The sequence below is a fragment of the Clarias gariepinus genome, chromosome 27, assembly GCF_024256425.1.
Source record: "Clarias gariepinus isolate MV-2021 ecotype Netherlands chromosome 27, CGAR_prim_01v2, whole genome shotgun sequence".
NCBI classification, from domain to species: domain Eukaryota; kingdom Metazoa; phylum Chordata; class Actinopteri; order Siluriformes; family Clariidae; genus Clarias; species Clarias gariepinus.
Genome location: NC_071126.1, coordinates 6,208,541 through 6,222,934, shown reverse-complemented (window position 1 = coordinate 6,222,934; position 14,394 = coordinate 6,208,541). Strand labels below are relative to the sequence as shown.

Below are 14,394 nucleotides of genomic sequence, written 5' to 3'. Positions count from 1 at the left end.
TGAACTGAGAACAGGATTCTTTCCCACTATTCTGGTGGTAAAGCTTAGTTATCCAAAAGGCAATTACAAATGAAAACCTAATAGCTTGGACATGAAGGTAGCTTTCCCAGACAAGTGATTTGTTCACCTCGTTATTTGCATATGATTTGTCTGCCGCCTGCTGCCACACTGCAGGAATCCGTGTGTGCACAGGGGTTTGCTGATACCTAATGTTAAACTGTTTTAGATATCTATACTGTGTAAGACTAGTGTGTGGTCCTAATACATATGGATATTTCTGAAAAATGAGATCATCAAGCAAATACAGAATGAAACAACTTCCTGGTAACAGTCACAAGCAGGCCAGCTTACAGGCTGGGCATAGTTAAAGACATAAAAGGTAGCACTTGAAAACACAAGAATAACCGGCACAGGTAAATGATAAATAAGCCATTTACAAGAAAATGGCTCCCTTAAAGAAAGTCTAAATACAGAGAAGATGCGAACTAAACTCAACTTAACCGTCCAATTATTCCCTTTTTGTATAAGGCAACTCTCATTCAAAACCCATTTACCCCAAAACCAGAACCTTATCACACATGGGAGCTGAGTGGAAAAATCCTAACTGGAGAAAAAAAAAAAAAATATAATAACCTTCACAAACTTTTATTTTATTTTTCTTTTCAAATACAGTGCCTTTATTTTTGAAAAGTTTATTGCTGTGACAGCATTCAAAATTTGCCCTTAGGTGCGTGTGTATAGCTGAGAAGCATAAAACTGGTAAGATTCTGAAACTGGTAAAACATAACTCAAAGTTTCAATGGTGCCTTCAAAGCTTTATACCTCAAAGCATCTGAGCCTGAGACTGCCTTTTAGTGAGCGAGTGTGTGGGCGCATGTTTATGTGGAAAATAGTGTGTCTATCTCCACATGAGGCTCTTCTGTTTGTGTCTATCGGGCTTTTGTTTTAATGTTATTTTATTGGTTTGTGTTTACCTGATAGTCTGCTGCATGTGTCTATCAGGGTCATGAGCTATAAATGCGGTGAGCATTGACCCTGCAGGAAGTCCCTCGTCCAATTTGATCTGTTTGGGGTTGGGTTCGAAGTTAGGACTCTCGTTGACGTCGATTATGCGTATGGAAATGGTGGCTGTCGACTGGCGCGTCCGGTGGATCCCTACCGCCAGGGGCACTTCGTTCTCGGCTATGACGGTTAACAAATAAGAACGGTTCATCTCATAGTCTATGGGCTGCGGAAGAAAAAAAAACACACACACACACACGAACAAGTTATACAATGATATAAAACACACTGAATGCCCTTTGTGATAAGATGACATTAGTATCAATAAACACCCAGAGAGCACCAGTAATGAATAAATAGCTCCTCCTGTGATTAAAACACTATAATAATAAATGTTTATCGCTGATGAAGAGGCGGCCGTGGCTGTTGACCAGCTTTGTTTCTATGGGAACTGTTTTCGCTCAGTGTTTGACTCTGGATGTGTGAAATCACTGTTGATGACGGCAAGCAAACTGTCTTAGGACTAACCTTAACCACGGTGACGAGGCCCTCGTTGGTGGTGGGGTCAGTGGGGATGGAGAAGCGTCCGGTCGGGTCGCCGGATGTGATCCGATACACGGCGTTCCAGGCAGGTGTCCCTGGCTTGTCTTTGTCGGTGACTGTCAGATTAGTCACAATGACATTCACACGGTTCTCAGGCACCTCGCCGTAGAACTAAGGTGAGAATAAACAGTGTGGAGAGATGGAGAGAGAGAGAGACAGAGTGTCAGTGGAAGTGTGTCTGTGTTTTTACACGTTTGCATCACGGTAACATCACCCTTTAATGACATGATCACTTAGGTCTACTTCACCTCTCCCCAGTGTATGGATTTATCTTCTACATGTTGTGTTATAAAGATTCCTTAAAGTAGACAGGAATCTCATCTCGTTCTACTAAATGCGACAACTGCCAGTATTAACTCCTGAACCTGATGATGTCTCCCTTAAGATTTGCTGTCATCTGCTTAACCAGAATAAAATGTACATGCCACGACAAATCAAATGTTACATAATATTCCCCTTATGCAGTGATTCTGCAGTATGCGTGACATCTTAGAAAATTCTAGGAAAGATACTCCCTCAGGTTTTTATGGCAAATGGGAATATGTGTGTCAAGGTAAAATGTGTTCAACAGGGTCATTAATGCCCTTGGTTTTTACCCGGGTGCATACCAGAGGCTGATACAGTATATCCTCTACTTGTGGTTCTTACAACTTAACCACAATTAAAAATAAAAAACTCAGGGTATTTTTTTTTTCACAGTTTAATTGATTCAACATTTTTTGTCTGGATGAATATAAAAACGCTTTTCTGGTTTTCTCACTTAATTTATAAGGAGTTGTTAATGCACAATGAACTCACTGTGTCTCTGGTGAACTCCGGTGCGTTGTCATTGACGTCAAGCAGACGTATGATAGCGGTAGCAGTGTTGGACAGGCCATATGTCGGATTTCCTTCCATATCAGTGCCTTGGATGATCAGAGTGTACTGGGACACTTTCTACTCACAACATGTAAACACACAAACACACACAGTGATAAAGACAGGTATAAAGAATTAGGATAAAATCACAAGCAGTGGACAATGGAAAAGCCTTCACACACACACACACACACACACACACACACACACACACACACACACACACACACACACACACACACACCTCCCTGTCGAGGCCTGCAGCAACAGTGATGATTTTGCCAGTCTTGTTATTGATGGTGAACATGTTGGTGGAGGGAGTCTCGGGACTCTGAGAGAGGATCTTGTATCTCAGCATGCCGTTGGCTGTGTTAGGATCGTCCTTATCTTGTGCTGTGACTGTCATCACGAATGTGCCTGTGCGAAATGGAGAGAAACAGTGATCTGCTTTGGATTTCGTACAGCAACGGCCATCTGTCAGACCAAGAACTAGCAGGTGCAACAAACGTGCTCATGATATACATGAGGATTATATGTGAGAATGTCAGCTGTGCAAAAACGATCCTGTGTGGGTGTGTGTATGTGTGTGTGTGTGTGTAAGTACCTGGCTTGGCGCCCTCGTCCACCGTGCCGTTCCAGATCTGATGGGAAAACTCTGGTCTGTTGTCGTTCATGTCGATGACATTGATAACAATATCAATGGGATTCTCCATCTGATTGCCATTAATGTCCACAGCATGAGCACGCAGCTGGAGCAACACACACAAAGCAGATTAATTTAGATGTAGAAAGATGCAAGCAGTAAAAACAGAAAAAGCATGATAAGCACCTCATGAAGACTGAATATTATATAATATATAATATGATATAATATAATATAATATAGCTTTGCACAGGTTTTACGCCGGAGGCCCGTCCAGACATTTTATCCGGGCTTGGGACTGGCGCTGCATCCTGTGGCTGGAGTTCGAACCCGGGCCTTTCCCATGACAGACAAATAACCTACCACTGAGCCACCAGTGCCCTTTCTTAAATATATTATAATATAAAAAAAATTAAAAAAAGATAAATTATTTACCTTAATAATAATTACACCACATAATACAAAAAAAGAATTCACAAACTCCCTTTATTACCCAGAGTTTATGTCACATAAGAGGAATTACACGTTAAATTAAACACATTAAATAAAATATTTGCAGATGAATTAAATAGCAGGAGACGTTTCATTAAACATTAAAGCTAACTGGCTTCGGTTAATTTCCAAAAACAGTGTTAGAACAAGGCTATTTATTTTTAACTGAAGACGTGGCAAGCCCTGCTTCCTGTCCATTTTCATTAGGAGCAGCACTTAACCAATTACAAATGTTTCTGCCCCCACGTTTGCTCTGATTAGCTTCTGGAGCCAGTAGACAAAAGACAACTGGTGTGTCTGAATCAGTTCCCTTTAGTGCACTATTTGACGTGCAGCCATTACGTCGTGTTGTCCAAATTCTAAGTGGGTTGTGAACTGTTATTACCCATAATGCACTATAAATGTAGTGTGCAATAATTCTCTTGAAGAATTATTTGTCAGGATTAAGCTGCTATTGGAGCAGCTTACTGTATATAAAAACAAAAACCCCATGAAGACAAAGATATATCTGTTATTTCCTTTACCCCTGCTCTTTACAGTGCTCTAGATAGAAAAATCGACGTTGCATATAGTGACAGTTTAATGGTAATGCTAAGGGCAGGCGGAGCTTATGGCTCGTAATGTGGGGGAAAGTGTATATGCATTGTCCTCGTGAGGACATGCTGAATGTGTGTGTCTTTGTTAGGATAAGCTTTTTTTTCTAAGCTATAAAAAAATCTGCCTACTCCCCTTTTTCCTCTGAGAGTGGATTAAACTGAGGTCAAAAGTTGCATTATTGCATTGCCATGGAAACCCAAGATAAACAGTTTAAAAGGAGTATTTGTGTCTTCTCAATGGAATGCGGAATTGTGGGATGAGACCATACACATACCATACATAGAATGCAAGCTCTTAAAAACAGATAAATCCCCCTCGTGGGACTATACACAAATACAATCCTGACCTTAATCACAACAAACAAAAAGGAATCATTTGCCACAAGCAGCAGATTTGCAAAAAACACACACTTACATGGAAGTTAGAGATCTGCTCTCGGTCTAGAGGCTTAGTGACCGACAGCTGTCCTGAGATGGGGTCGATGATGAAGAGGCCGGTAGGAGTCTGATCAGCTCCTGGTCCTGTCACACTGTAGCGCAGCGTGTTAATCTTATCTCTGTCCGAACGGATCTGAAATAGAAATCATGCTCATTTCCATAAAGATGGTAACACACACACACACACACACAAACACGCAGAGGAGCTGCCATGTTGGAACCGGTTTGGGTCACTTAGCTTTAATATAGCGACTCCTTAATGCTAAAGCACATAGAAACATATTCACACTTGTGAGCTTCTAAGTTGTGAGTGGCAACAATGTGAAGAAGATCCACATACTGTGTGGATGTCTTGGTAAAGTGTCCAAATACTTTTGTCTATGTTGTGTATACTGCAGAGCCTTTTTCAAAAAGACCTATGTTATAGAACATAATCTAAATACACACTACTTGAGACAATATCAGGTATCGTGATCGTAAGTATCATCAAAAAACAACAATTAACAAAGTCTAAATGATGTACATATTAGCAGTTCCAGAAATCCAGATATTAATAACAGAAGAAGTAGCCCATGGATAATAGCAATAAATACTAAATCCAATTCATAAACGCTTTCTACTGTTTCTGCAGGAATTCATGTGGATGCCTGTGTGTTTCACTGTGTGTGTGTGTGTGTGTTTCACTGTGTGTGAGAGAGTGTGTGTGCACTGACTTTGACAAGATCCTCTGGGAACTGTCCTCGGGAGTTTTCAGGGACATTGATGGGAGGAATGACCCAGTCTCTCTTCACGCGGCTCACACTCCCGTCACCCCCGACAACAACGCTGCGCCATGGAAACATGATCTCAGGCACCTGTGAACACGAACATCTCGGGTTAGATCCTCACACACACCCCTGGGTGCTGCACTCTCTGTTTTCTGTGCTCTCTTTCTCTCTCTCTTACTTTGCTACCACACACACACACACATGCACATACTGCAGGACATTTATCCCTTCTGTCTGTAGACCTAAATATTTACAGCATTAATTCTACTCTCTTTAATGTGGCCATAAATATGACTGAGTCAGGCTACTGACATAAATCCTACGGCGTATGTGCATGTATTGGCATGCTGTGTGTGTACCAAAGGATACGTCTGTGTGTGAGACTGTCTCGTGTCTATACTCTAAGTGTGTGAGCATTTGTATACAGTGGGGCAAAAAAGTATTTAGTCAGCCACCAATTGTGCAAGTTCTCCCACTTTAAAAGATAAAAGAAGTCTGTAATTTATATCATAGGTATACCTCAACTATGGGAGAGACAAAATAAGAAAAAACAATTCTTAATTCTAATTAATTAATTGGTTATTCCTCTGTAAAATAAGTATTTGGTCACCTACAAACAAGCAATATACTTGGCGCTCACAGACCTGTAACTTCTTCCTTAAGAAGCTCCTATGTCCTTCGCTTGTAACCTGTATTAATGGCATCTGTTTAAACTTGGTATCAGTATAACAGACACCTGTCCACAACCTCAAACAGTCACAATTTAAACTTCACTATGGCCAGGACCAAAGAGCTGTCAAAGGACACCAGAAACAAAATTGTAGACCTGCACCAGGCTGGGAAGACTGAATCTACAACAGGTAAGCAGCTTGGTGTAAAGAAATCAACAGTGGGAGCAATTATTAGAAAATGGAAGACATACAAGATCACTGATAATCTCCCTCGATCTGGGGCTCCACGCAAGATCTCACCATGTGGGGTCAAAATGATCACTAGAACTGTGAGCAAAAATCCCAGAACCACACAGGGGGACCTAGTGAATGACCTGCAGAGAGCTGGGACCAAAGTAACAAAGGCTACCATCAGTAACATACTGCGCTGCCAGGGACTCAAATCCTGCAGTGTTAGACGTCTCCCTCTGCTTAAGCCAGTACATGTCCAGGCCCGTCTGAAGTTTGCTGGAGAGAATTTGGATGATCCAGGAAAGGATTGGATAATATCATATGGTCAGATGAAACCAAAATAAAACTTTTTGGTAAAAACGCAACTCGTTGCTAAGTTGCATCCAAAGAACACCATACCTACTGTGAAGCATGGGGGTGGAAACATCATGCTTTGGGGGCTGTTTTTCTGCTAAGGGACCAGGATGACTAATCCTTGTAAAGGAAAGAATGAATGGGGCCATGTATCGTGAGTTTTTGAGTGAAAACCTCCTTCCATCAGAAAGGGCATTGAAGATGAAACGTGGCTGGGTCTTTCAGCATGACAATGATCCCAAGCACAACGCCCGGGCAACGAAGGAGTGGCTTCGTAAGAAGCATTTCAAGGTCCTGGAGTGACCTAGCCAGTCTCCAGATCTCAACCCCATAGAAAATCTTTGGAGGGAGTGAAAATCCGTGTTGCCAAGCAACAGCCTCAAAACATCACTGCTCTGGAGAAGATCTGCATGGAGGAATGGGCCAAAATACCAGCAACAGTGTGTGAAAACCTTGTGAAGACTTACAGAAAACGTTTGACCTCTGTTATTACCAACAAAGGGTAAATAGCAAAGTATTGAGATGAAATTTTGTTATTGACCAAATACTTGACCCTCATCTTTTTAGGTGGAAGAACATGCACAATTGTTGGATGACTAAATACTTTTTTGCCCCACTGTAGATGAAGCTTTTGTAGGAAAAATCTATTTGCAGAAATCACACTCTTAAAACTGATTAACTTTATGTAACACAGTCATACTGTAGGGCTTACAGTGCAGGTTTTCCATTATCTCTGTATGTGTGTGTATGAGAGAGAAGGAGAGCAAGAGATTCAAGGCCAGACACACTAAAGTGGATGTTTGCCTCGCCTGGTACAATTGCAGTCAGGTTTCCGAGGGCAGTAGAATAAAAAAAAGCCCTCTAGGCACTAAGCGATTATTAAGGCCCACAGAGAGCATGCTTAGCGTTACTTTGGCATTAAGTCTGTGTGCATGCCATTGTATTTACTGTCAAGTATTCCTATTAGTATGGGCACGAATGTGCTCAAAGCGATGAGTGTGGCCTTCTGGGTCTTCTCTATGAAGGTTAGGATTAGTTGTGCAGGCGTTTCATTATTAGCTGCAGTAATAAACTGTGTCATAGAAATAGTAAAGAAAAACGGTGACAAAGGGAAGCACAGTGAGTGCATGTTCATATACAGGGCCAATAAAAAGTATTTGCCCATTTATGATGTTTTTGTTTTAATGTTAAATGATAAATGATGACCTTAACTGAGGCAAGTGAGTCATACAGGTCTTTAGACGTTGTTCTGGGATTTTTTTATAAGCTCCTGGATAAGGTAATGTTGGTAGGATGGCCACTCCTGCGAAGGCTTATTACTGTTTAAAGTTTTTTTTCATTTATGGATAATGACTCTCACTGTGATTCACTAGAGTCCTAAAGCCTTAGAAATGGACCCCTTTCAGACTGAAACATGTCAATTACTTCGTTTCTCATCTGTTTGTAAATGTCTTTACTTTTTTTTTTTTTACATCATGCTTCACTCTGGCGGACAGGTTCTATTTAAGTGATTACTTGATTCAACAGGTCTGGCAGTAATCCGGCCTGGATGTGGACAGATTTTTTCCCTCAATAAATGAAATCCACATTTATAAACTGCATTTTGTACTTACCCTGGTTATCTTTATGTAGTATTAAATTTAGTTTGATATAAATCATTTATCTGAGACAAATATTTAAAATAATAAAAATTAAGGAGGAGGGCAATAAATTTTTCACTGCACTGAAATGCAGTGCATCGTATAGATTTTTTTTATTTTAATTTTTTTTACAAAAAGCTTTAATTTAATAAACTTAAAAAGATAAAGGGCTTCCTTTTTATTATTGTACTTAAGGTTAGCATTAATTTCAATAAAAGGTCCTCGCAAAGATAGTAAGACAAATATGTGTGTGTGTGTGTGTGTGTGTGTGCGCATGTGCACGCATTTTGTTTCTATTCAGCTCTGATTGTATGTCCCTCTCAACACAATCTTTCTCTCTCTCTCTCTCTTTCTCTCTCATGCTCTGGTTAAATATTGATGGTAATGGCAGTGCAGTAATGTGGGCAGAAGAGTGCTGGGAGAAAGGCAGACTCTCTGTCTCTCTATGTCTCTCTCTCTGTCTCTCGCTCAGTCTGTCTCCAGTCTCTGGCTGGTGAAGATATGACTCGGGTGATGAGCCAGGCCATTACAATTACAAAGAGCGGAACCACATTTATATCATCAGCAACAACATGAAGATCAAAAACAGGCTCATACGACACTCTCTCTCTCTTATATACACATACACTCTATTTTGCTTGCTCTGTCTTATCTATTACCTCTCCTCTATCTTTCCCAACTCGCTCCTTCTTACTGCTCTCCGTTTCTACCCACCTTCTATCCTGTCCCAGCTCATTTTCTGACCATCTCTGCCAAACACCCACCATTAAAGCTCTCTCTCTCTCTTCTCCCTCCATCACTGCCATCTCTCTTCCTTCCCCCATCTCTATTCTGCCTGTGTGCGCTCAGCAGCATTTTTCTCACTCTCCGAGCATGTGACGGCCCAGAGAGAGTACGCGATTCTGCTGATCAGCTATGGGAGAAGATCTCGTCCACCATATCCCTCTCCACTGCCTCGGCCACAATTTAGCACAGATAAGACTTAATTAGAGCACTATTCTCAGGGTGCTAGTGCACTGGTAACACTTTACTATACATTGAGTACTGATAAAGATATGCATTGTGAAAATAAACCTCAACATTATGTGAACGTGGACAAGTCTTATTAGCCAACAGAATTTTTCTGATACTTTTATATTTTTACATACCATATGTTAAGGTAAGTTATACTTTGGGGAAAAAGTTCAAATGCTGAATCTATTTTAGAAATGTAATTAATGTGGAATATTTTATTAGCGATATAAGGGTTTCACATATACTGAGTTACTATGGTTACCATTACCACACCTGCGTCATTGAAATAAGCCCTATTCATAATGAGACTTCTGTTCTTTTAAATGTTAAAGCGAAACAATTGCAGAAGACTTCTTTTATACTTATCTATGTCAGGTTCATGTTAGGTTTATGACGAATATCAACTTTCCATGTACAGTATATACAGTTAATACCAAATAATAGATTTAGCTCAACTAGACATTTCACCTCTTTTGAGAAGAATGGATATTAATTTAGACTTAGACTCTTGGGATATCTATATATATCCATTATATACACTTCCAGGCCACTTCATTAGGTACACTTTGCTAGTACTGTACTGAATTAGATTGATTTTGCCTTCAGAACTGCCTCAATTCTTTGTGGCATAAATTCAACAAGGAGCTAGAAATTTTGAAGTTTTGCTTCAGATTTATATGATCACATTATGCAGTTGTTGCAGATTTGGATTGAGATCTGATGACTCTGCGAGTACAATGAACTCATTGTCTCATGTTCAGGGAGCCAGTTTCAGATGATTTTAACTCTGTGACATCACTATCCTGTGGTCATAAAAAGATGGAGCAACAATCCTCAGGTAGACTGTGGCATTTAAACAATGCTTGATTGGTACTAAGGGGCACAAACAATGGCAAGAAAATATCGGCCATACCAGTACGCAAACACAATCCTGAACTGTTGGTCTTCTGTTGCTGTAGACCATCTGTTTCAAGGTTTGATGTGTTGTGCATTCAGAGATGCTCTTTAGCATCACCTTGTCTGTAACAAAATGTGCTTTAAGTACCTCTTGTTTTTATATTACCACGAACCAGTCTGGCCATTCTCCTCAAATCCCACCAACAAGGCATTCTGCCCAAAGAAATGCCACTCCCTGGATATTTTACTTTTTTAAGACCATTTCTGTAAAACTTGGGGATGGTCGTGCATGAAAATCCCAGTTTTCTTATTCAGCAGTTTTGAGAATACTCACACCAGCCTGTGTGGCACAAATAACCATGCCACGTTCAACGTCACTTACGTCAGCTTTCTTCCCCATTTTGAGGCTCGGTTTGAACTTCTGCATATTGTCTTGACCATGTCTGCATGCTTAAAGGCACTGAGTGCTGCCATGTGATTAGATAATTAGATACTTTCATTAGCAAGCAGTTAAACAGGTTTACCCAATGAAGTGACCGGTGGGTTTATCTATTAATCTCTTTATCATAGTAAGGGTGGCTGGTGTTAAGAGAGGCTCTCCTATGACTGAGACAGAATGGAAAAAGGTAATAGAAGCTTACCTGCTTAGGTGTGTCTGGTAGTGCTAAGGTCACATAAGTTAGCCACACCTCCTGTGTCTTCTTATCCTTTGCACTGATCTCTAGGCTCCATGTCTTTCTATCTGACATGCGCAGGGTTTGTGCAGCGTACACCGTGCCATCTTTTCCTATCCGAAAATCTGCCGGGTAGCCACTGTCAAAGTGCAGACTGGAACCTCTGCCACAGTCCATGAAGCTCACTGAGGACAGAAAAAGACAGGGGGGGGGTATGATACAGCAAGCATCAAAGTAGATACACAAGCATACAACAAACTGACATTCTCACTAGACCATGGGGGAATTGTGATTTCATTTGAGAAGAGAGAACATAGAGCTAGAAAGTGACTAGGAAGGTGGAAAGAAGAGAGAGAGGGAGACAGTGAGAGAGTAGAGAGAGGAAGAAAGGAAAGGATATCTGGTAGCCTAACATTCTCGTGCATCATTTATGCTGAGGCTTACACCTGCAGGCATCCAGGTGTGCTCAACCAGGGAAGAAGAGACAAAGAAACAGAAGTGGTACGAGACACAGAAAGAAAAAGATGCAAAGAAGAAAGGGGTGGGGGGTTGTGTAGGATAGAGACTAGGCTACATCACCAGAGGGAATCGCATTAGAAATACACAAAGAACAAATAAATGGCTGTGCATTCGCTCATTATGCTGCTATTAAAGGAGAAACAATTACACACTTAGCGGTGGGAGAGATGGAGTGGGAGTGTGCATCATTTGTTGAATGTGTGTATTGACTCGGCTCCTGCTTTTGCATCTTCCGCTCTTCGAATGCTATGCCTCATTATTAAAGCTCATTGGAGTATGAGGATGAATTAGTGTGCTGCTCTGCCGTTGGATGTGGAGCTGATTATTGACCAGTAGCTATTTACATTGATCAGTCTCTCAGTTTTCTCTACAGAGCACATGCCACCACCGGAGGGATGCTTTTTCAAAAGAACACAGCAGGGCGCAGGGCAGAAATGATGTCTTCTCCTGTTCTTTGTCTTCACAAGCGCATACACACATTTATACAAACACTGTGCTTCTACAGTTCACTGTACAAACAGACCACGTTCACATGCAATGCTTTGTAGCAGTGTAGTTTGTGTTATCTGCGGTGAGAATTACTAACTGCATGGGACTACATGTCAGTCAAATTCCTCTTTGTATCCAGTTTCCTCAGACTGCTGAGGTACTTCAGTGTTTTCACAGTTACTGTGACCTAAAATCTGTTAGGCCAAAAATATTGTTAAAGAAATTTTTTTTCACAGTAAAAATGTTTACTTTTGGAAAACATGTTTTAGCTATATGTTACTGTGACAAAAGCTATTTAATCCCCACCAAGCTAATTCTTAAGTAATCTATCCTGCTAATTGTGTTCATCCTCATTTGTGCTTTTCAAGTCTTAAGAAAAAATGCCAACCATTAGCATTAGCTTAATCAATTTAGCTGTTAATTATAGTTGTTAGTTAACATCAGCCAAACAGTCTATTTAGCTGTTAATTAAAGTTGTTATTAGCATTAGCTTAACACTAGCGGTTGTTAATAGCTGCTGGTTAGCATTACCATAACAATCTATTTAGCTGTTACGCTTGGTGGTTAGCATTAGTGCAACAACCTATTTAGCTGTTAATTATGGTTTGTTGGTTAACATTAGTTCATCAATATTTAGCTGCTATAGCTGTTGGTTAGCACTTAATAGTCTATTTAGCACTTATTTTAAGTTGTTGTCAGCATTATCTTGTCAATATAGCTGTTGATAATAGTTGCCGGTTAGCATTAATTTGCAGTATATTTAGCTGTTAACTGTAGTTGTTGGTTAGCATTACCTTAACAGTCTTTTTAGCTGTTTTACACTTTTTGTTTAGCATTTGCAAAATAGTCTATTTAGCTGTTAACTGTAGTTGTTGGTTAGCATTAGCTTAACAGTATTTAGCTGTTGATAATAATTGCTGGTTAGCTTTAGCTTTACTGATTATTTATCTGTCAACTGTAGTTGCTGGTTAGTAATAGCTTAACAGTCTAGCTCTTAAATTTAGTTGTTAGTTAGCATTAGTATGTAGTATGGTATATAACATCTAATTATAACTGATATATAACATTACATTTCTTAGGGTCAAAAACCAAAACTACTTCTTTAACATGGGGTTTAATAGGGATAGTTGGACTGCATTATTTCTGCTAAAAGGTAAATCATGATTTCTCTTTATGGAAAATGAGATTATGATTCATTTACATGAATCTTATTTTTCAACCAAAACATTTTTTTAATTAAAAAATTTAAAAACATGCTGTCAACACAGGACTTTCATCTTTTGTAACAGAAAAGTCACGTTTCCTAATATACATTGCAATATACATTGTAGAAGTAAATAACATGAAGACTGTTGAACATAACTAGAATGTTAACAATAAATAAAAATAACTAATAAATATCAGCTGCACTTTTTAGTCTCTACAGCTACAGACTACTTTATCATCACATGTGTTAGTTATATCGTTATTATTTTTATTAGGATAAGGTAAATGTTACAGTGTTTATAAGGTATTTTAAACTTACTGTAAATTCTTACTGTATAGAATTTATTGTTGTCAAAGGTGCTATTGCTCAATCTTATCAAACTTCTACTATATTTTATGTTTTAATCTGCAATTAGAAATCAGAATGAGTCTCTGTCTCACAGCTAGAATCAACACAGCAGGACACCGTAAATGAGGAAGAAAGATGACCGCTGTATGACTGAAGCATTCGCTAATCTCTGGCCTGATTGGTAAATTAAGTATTTTGTTTTGCCCTGTGTGAGTGTGACCTATGAACGTATCTGGGATCGCTGTCAAGTAAATAAGCAAACACATGAATAAAAGGAAATACAGTACATGTAAGTGAACCACCGCCATTCAGAAATGAGATAAACCGAGATTGTGATTTATTTTTGATGGCTCATGCAGCCCTAATGGAGTTCATTTTACAGTTTTTGTCACCTTCTGAGTGTGCCCCAAGTTTCTTTAGCTCTTTTCCAACCTCTGCTTTTTCTTATTATTAGGACTAAGCACAAGCCCTTAGGTAAGCTCTACGCTCTCTTAATTGCATGGGTTTTTTGTTTTAACGTGCATGATCACACGTGCATGTGCTAATTAGTCAGGTAATTAAGAACACATGTTGTAAAAACACTTACCACTCAGATTAATCGACAGTTATTATATGAAGACCTTTAAGAATAATAAACTAGGCTCCAAAATGTGCCACTCCAAGCAATGAGTGCTCATTAGTGATTATTAGATAAAGATTTGCTGCAGGCGATGATTCGAGGATTGTGTTTACTGGATTGTGAATATGTGTTCTCTTTCTACGCTACTGGACCAGAGTGATTTCTGTAAACTGTTATTTGCACTGGGCTCTCTCTGATGAACGAAAGACTCCTGTCATTTCCATCGCCTCTGGGTCTATTTTTACACGCTGAAGATTCATAAAGCAAATGGGTCTGATGTTCCATGATATCCACGGCCCCTGGTGACTCTGTTACCCAGGAAGCGTCTAGAA

At 39.7% G+C, this 14,394-nt stretch overlaps 1 protein-coding gene across 1 annotated transcript in view; it reads right to left on the bottom strand.

Annotated features, from left to right (window-relative positions):
* The window catches only part of cdh2 (cadherin 2, type 1, N-cadherin (neuronal)), a 49,920-nt gene that overhangs the window by 8,250 nt on the left and 27,276 nt on the right, over window positions 1-14,394 (bottom strand). The window contains exons 3-10 of the mRNA XM_053489114.1: window positions 10,848-11,065; window positions 5,346-5,486; window positions 4,610-4,765; window positions 3,068-3,212; window positions 2,708-2,880; window positions 2,404-2,541; window positions 1,531-1,716; window positions 975-1,228 (exon numbers count right to left, since the gene is read on the bottom strand). Coding sequence (XP_053345089.1) covers window positions 975-1,228; window positions 1,531-1,716; window positions 2,404-2,541; window positions 2,708-2,880; window positions 3,068-3,212; window positions 4,610-4,765; window positions 5,346-5,486; window positions 10,848-11,065 — 1,411 coding nt within the window. The remainder of the gene's footprint in view (window positions 1-974; window positions 1,229-1,530; window positions 1,717-2,403; window positions 2,542-2,707; window positions 2,881-3,067; window positions 3,213-4,609; window positions 4,766-5,345; window positions 5,487-10,847; window positions 11,066-14,394) is intronic.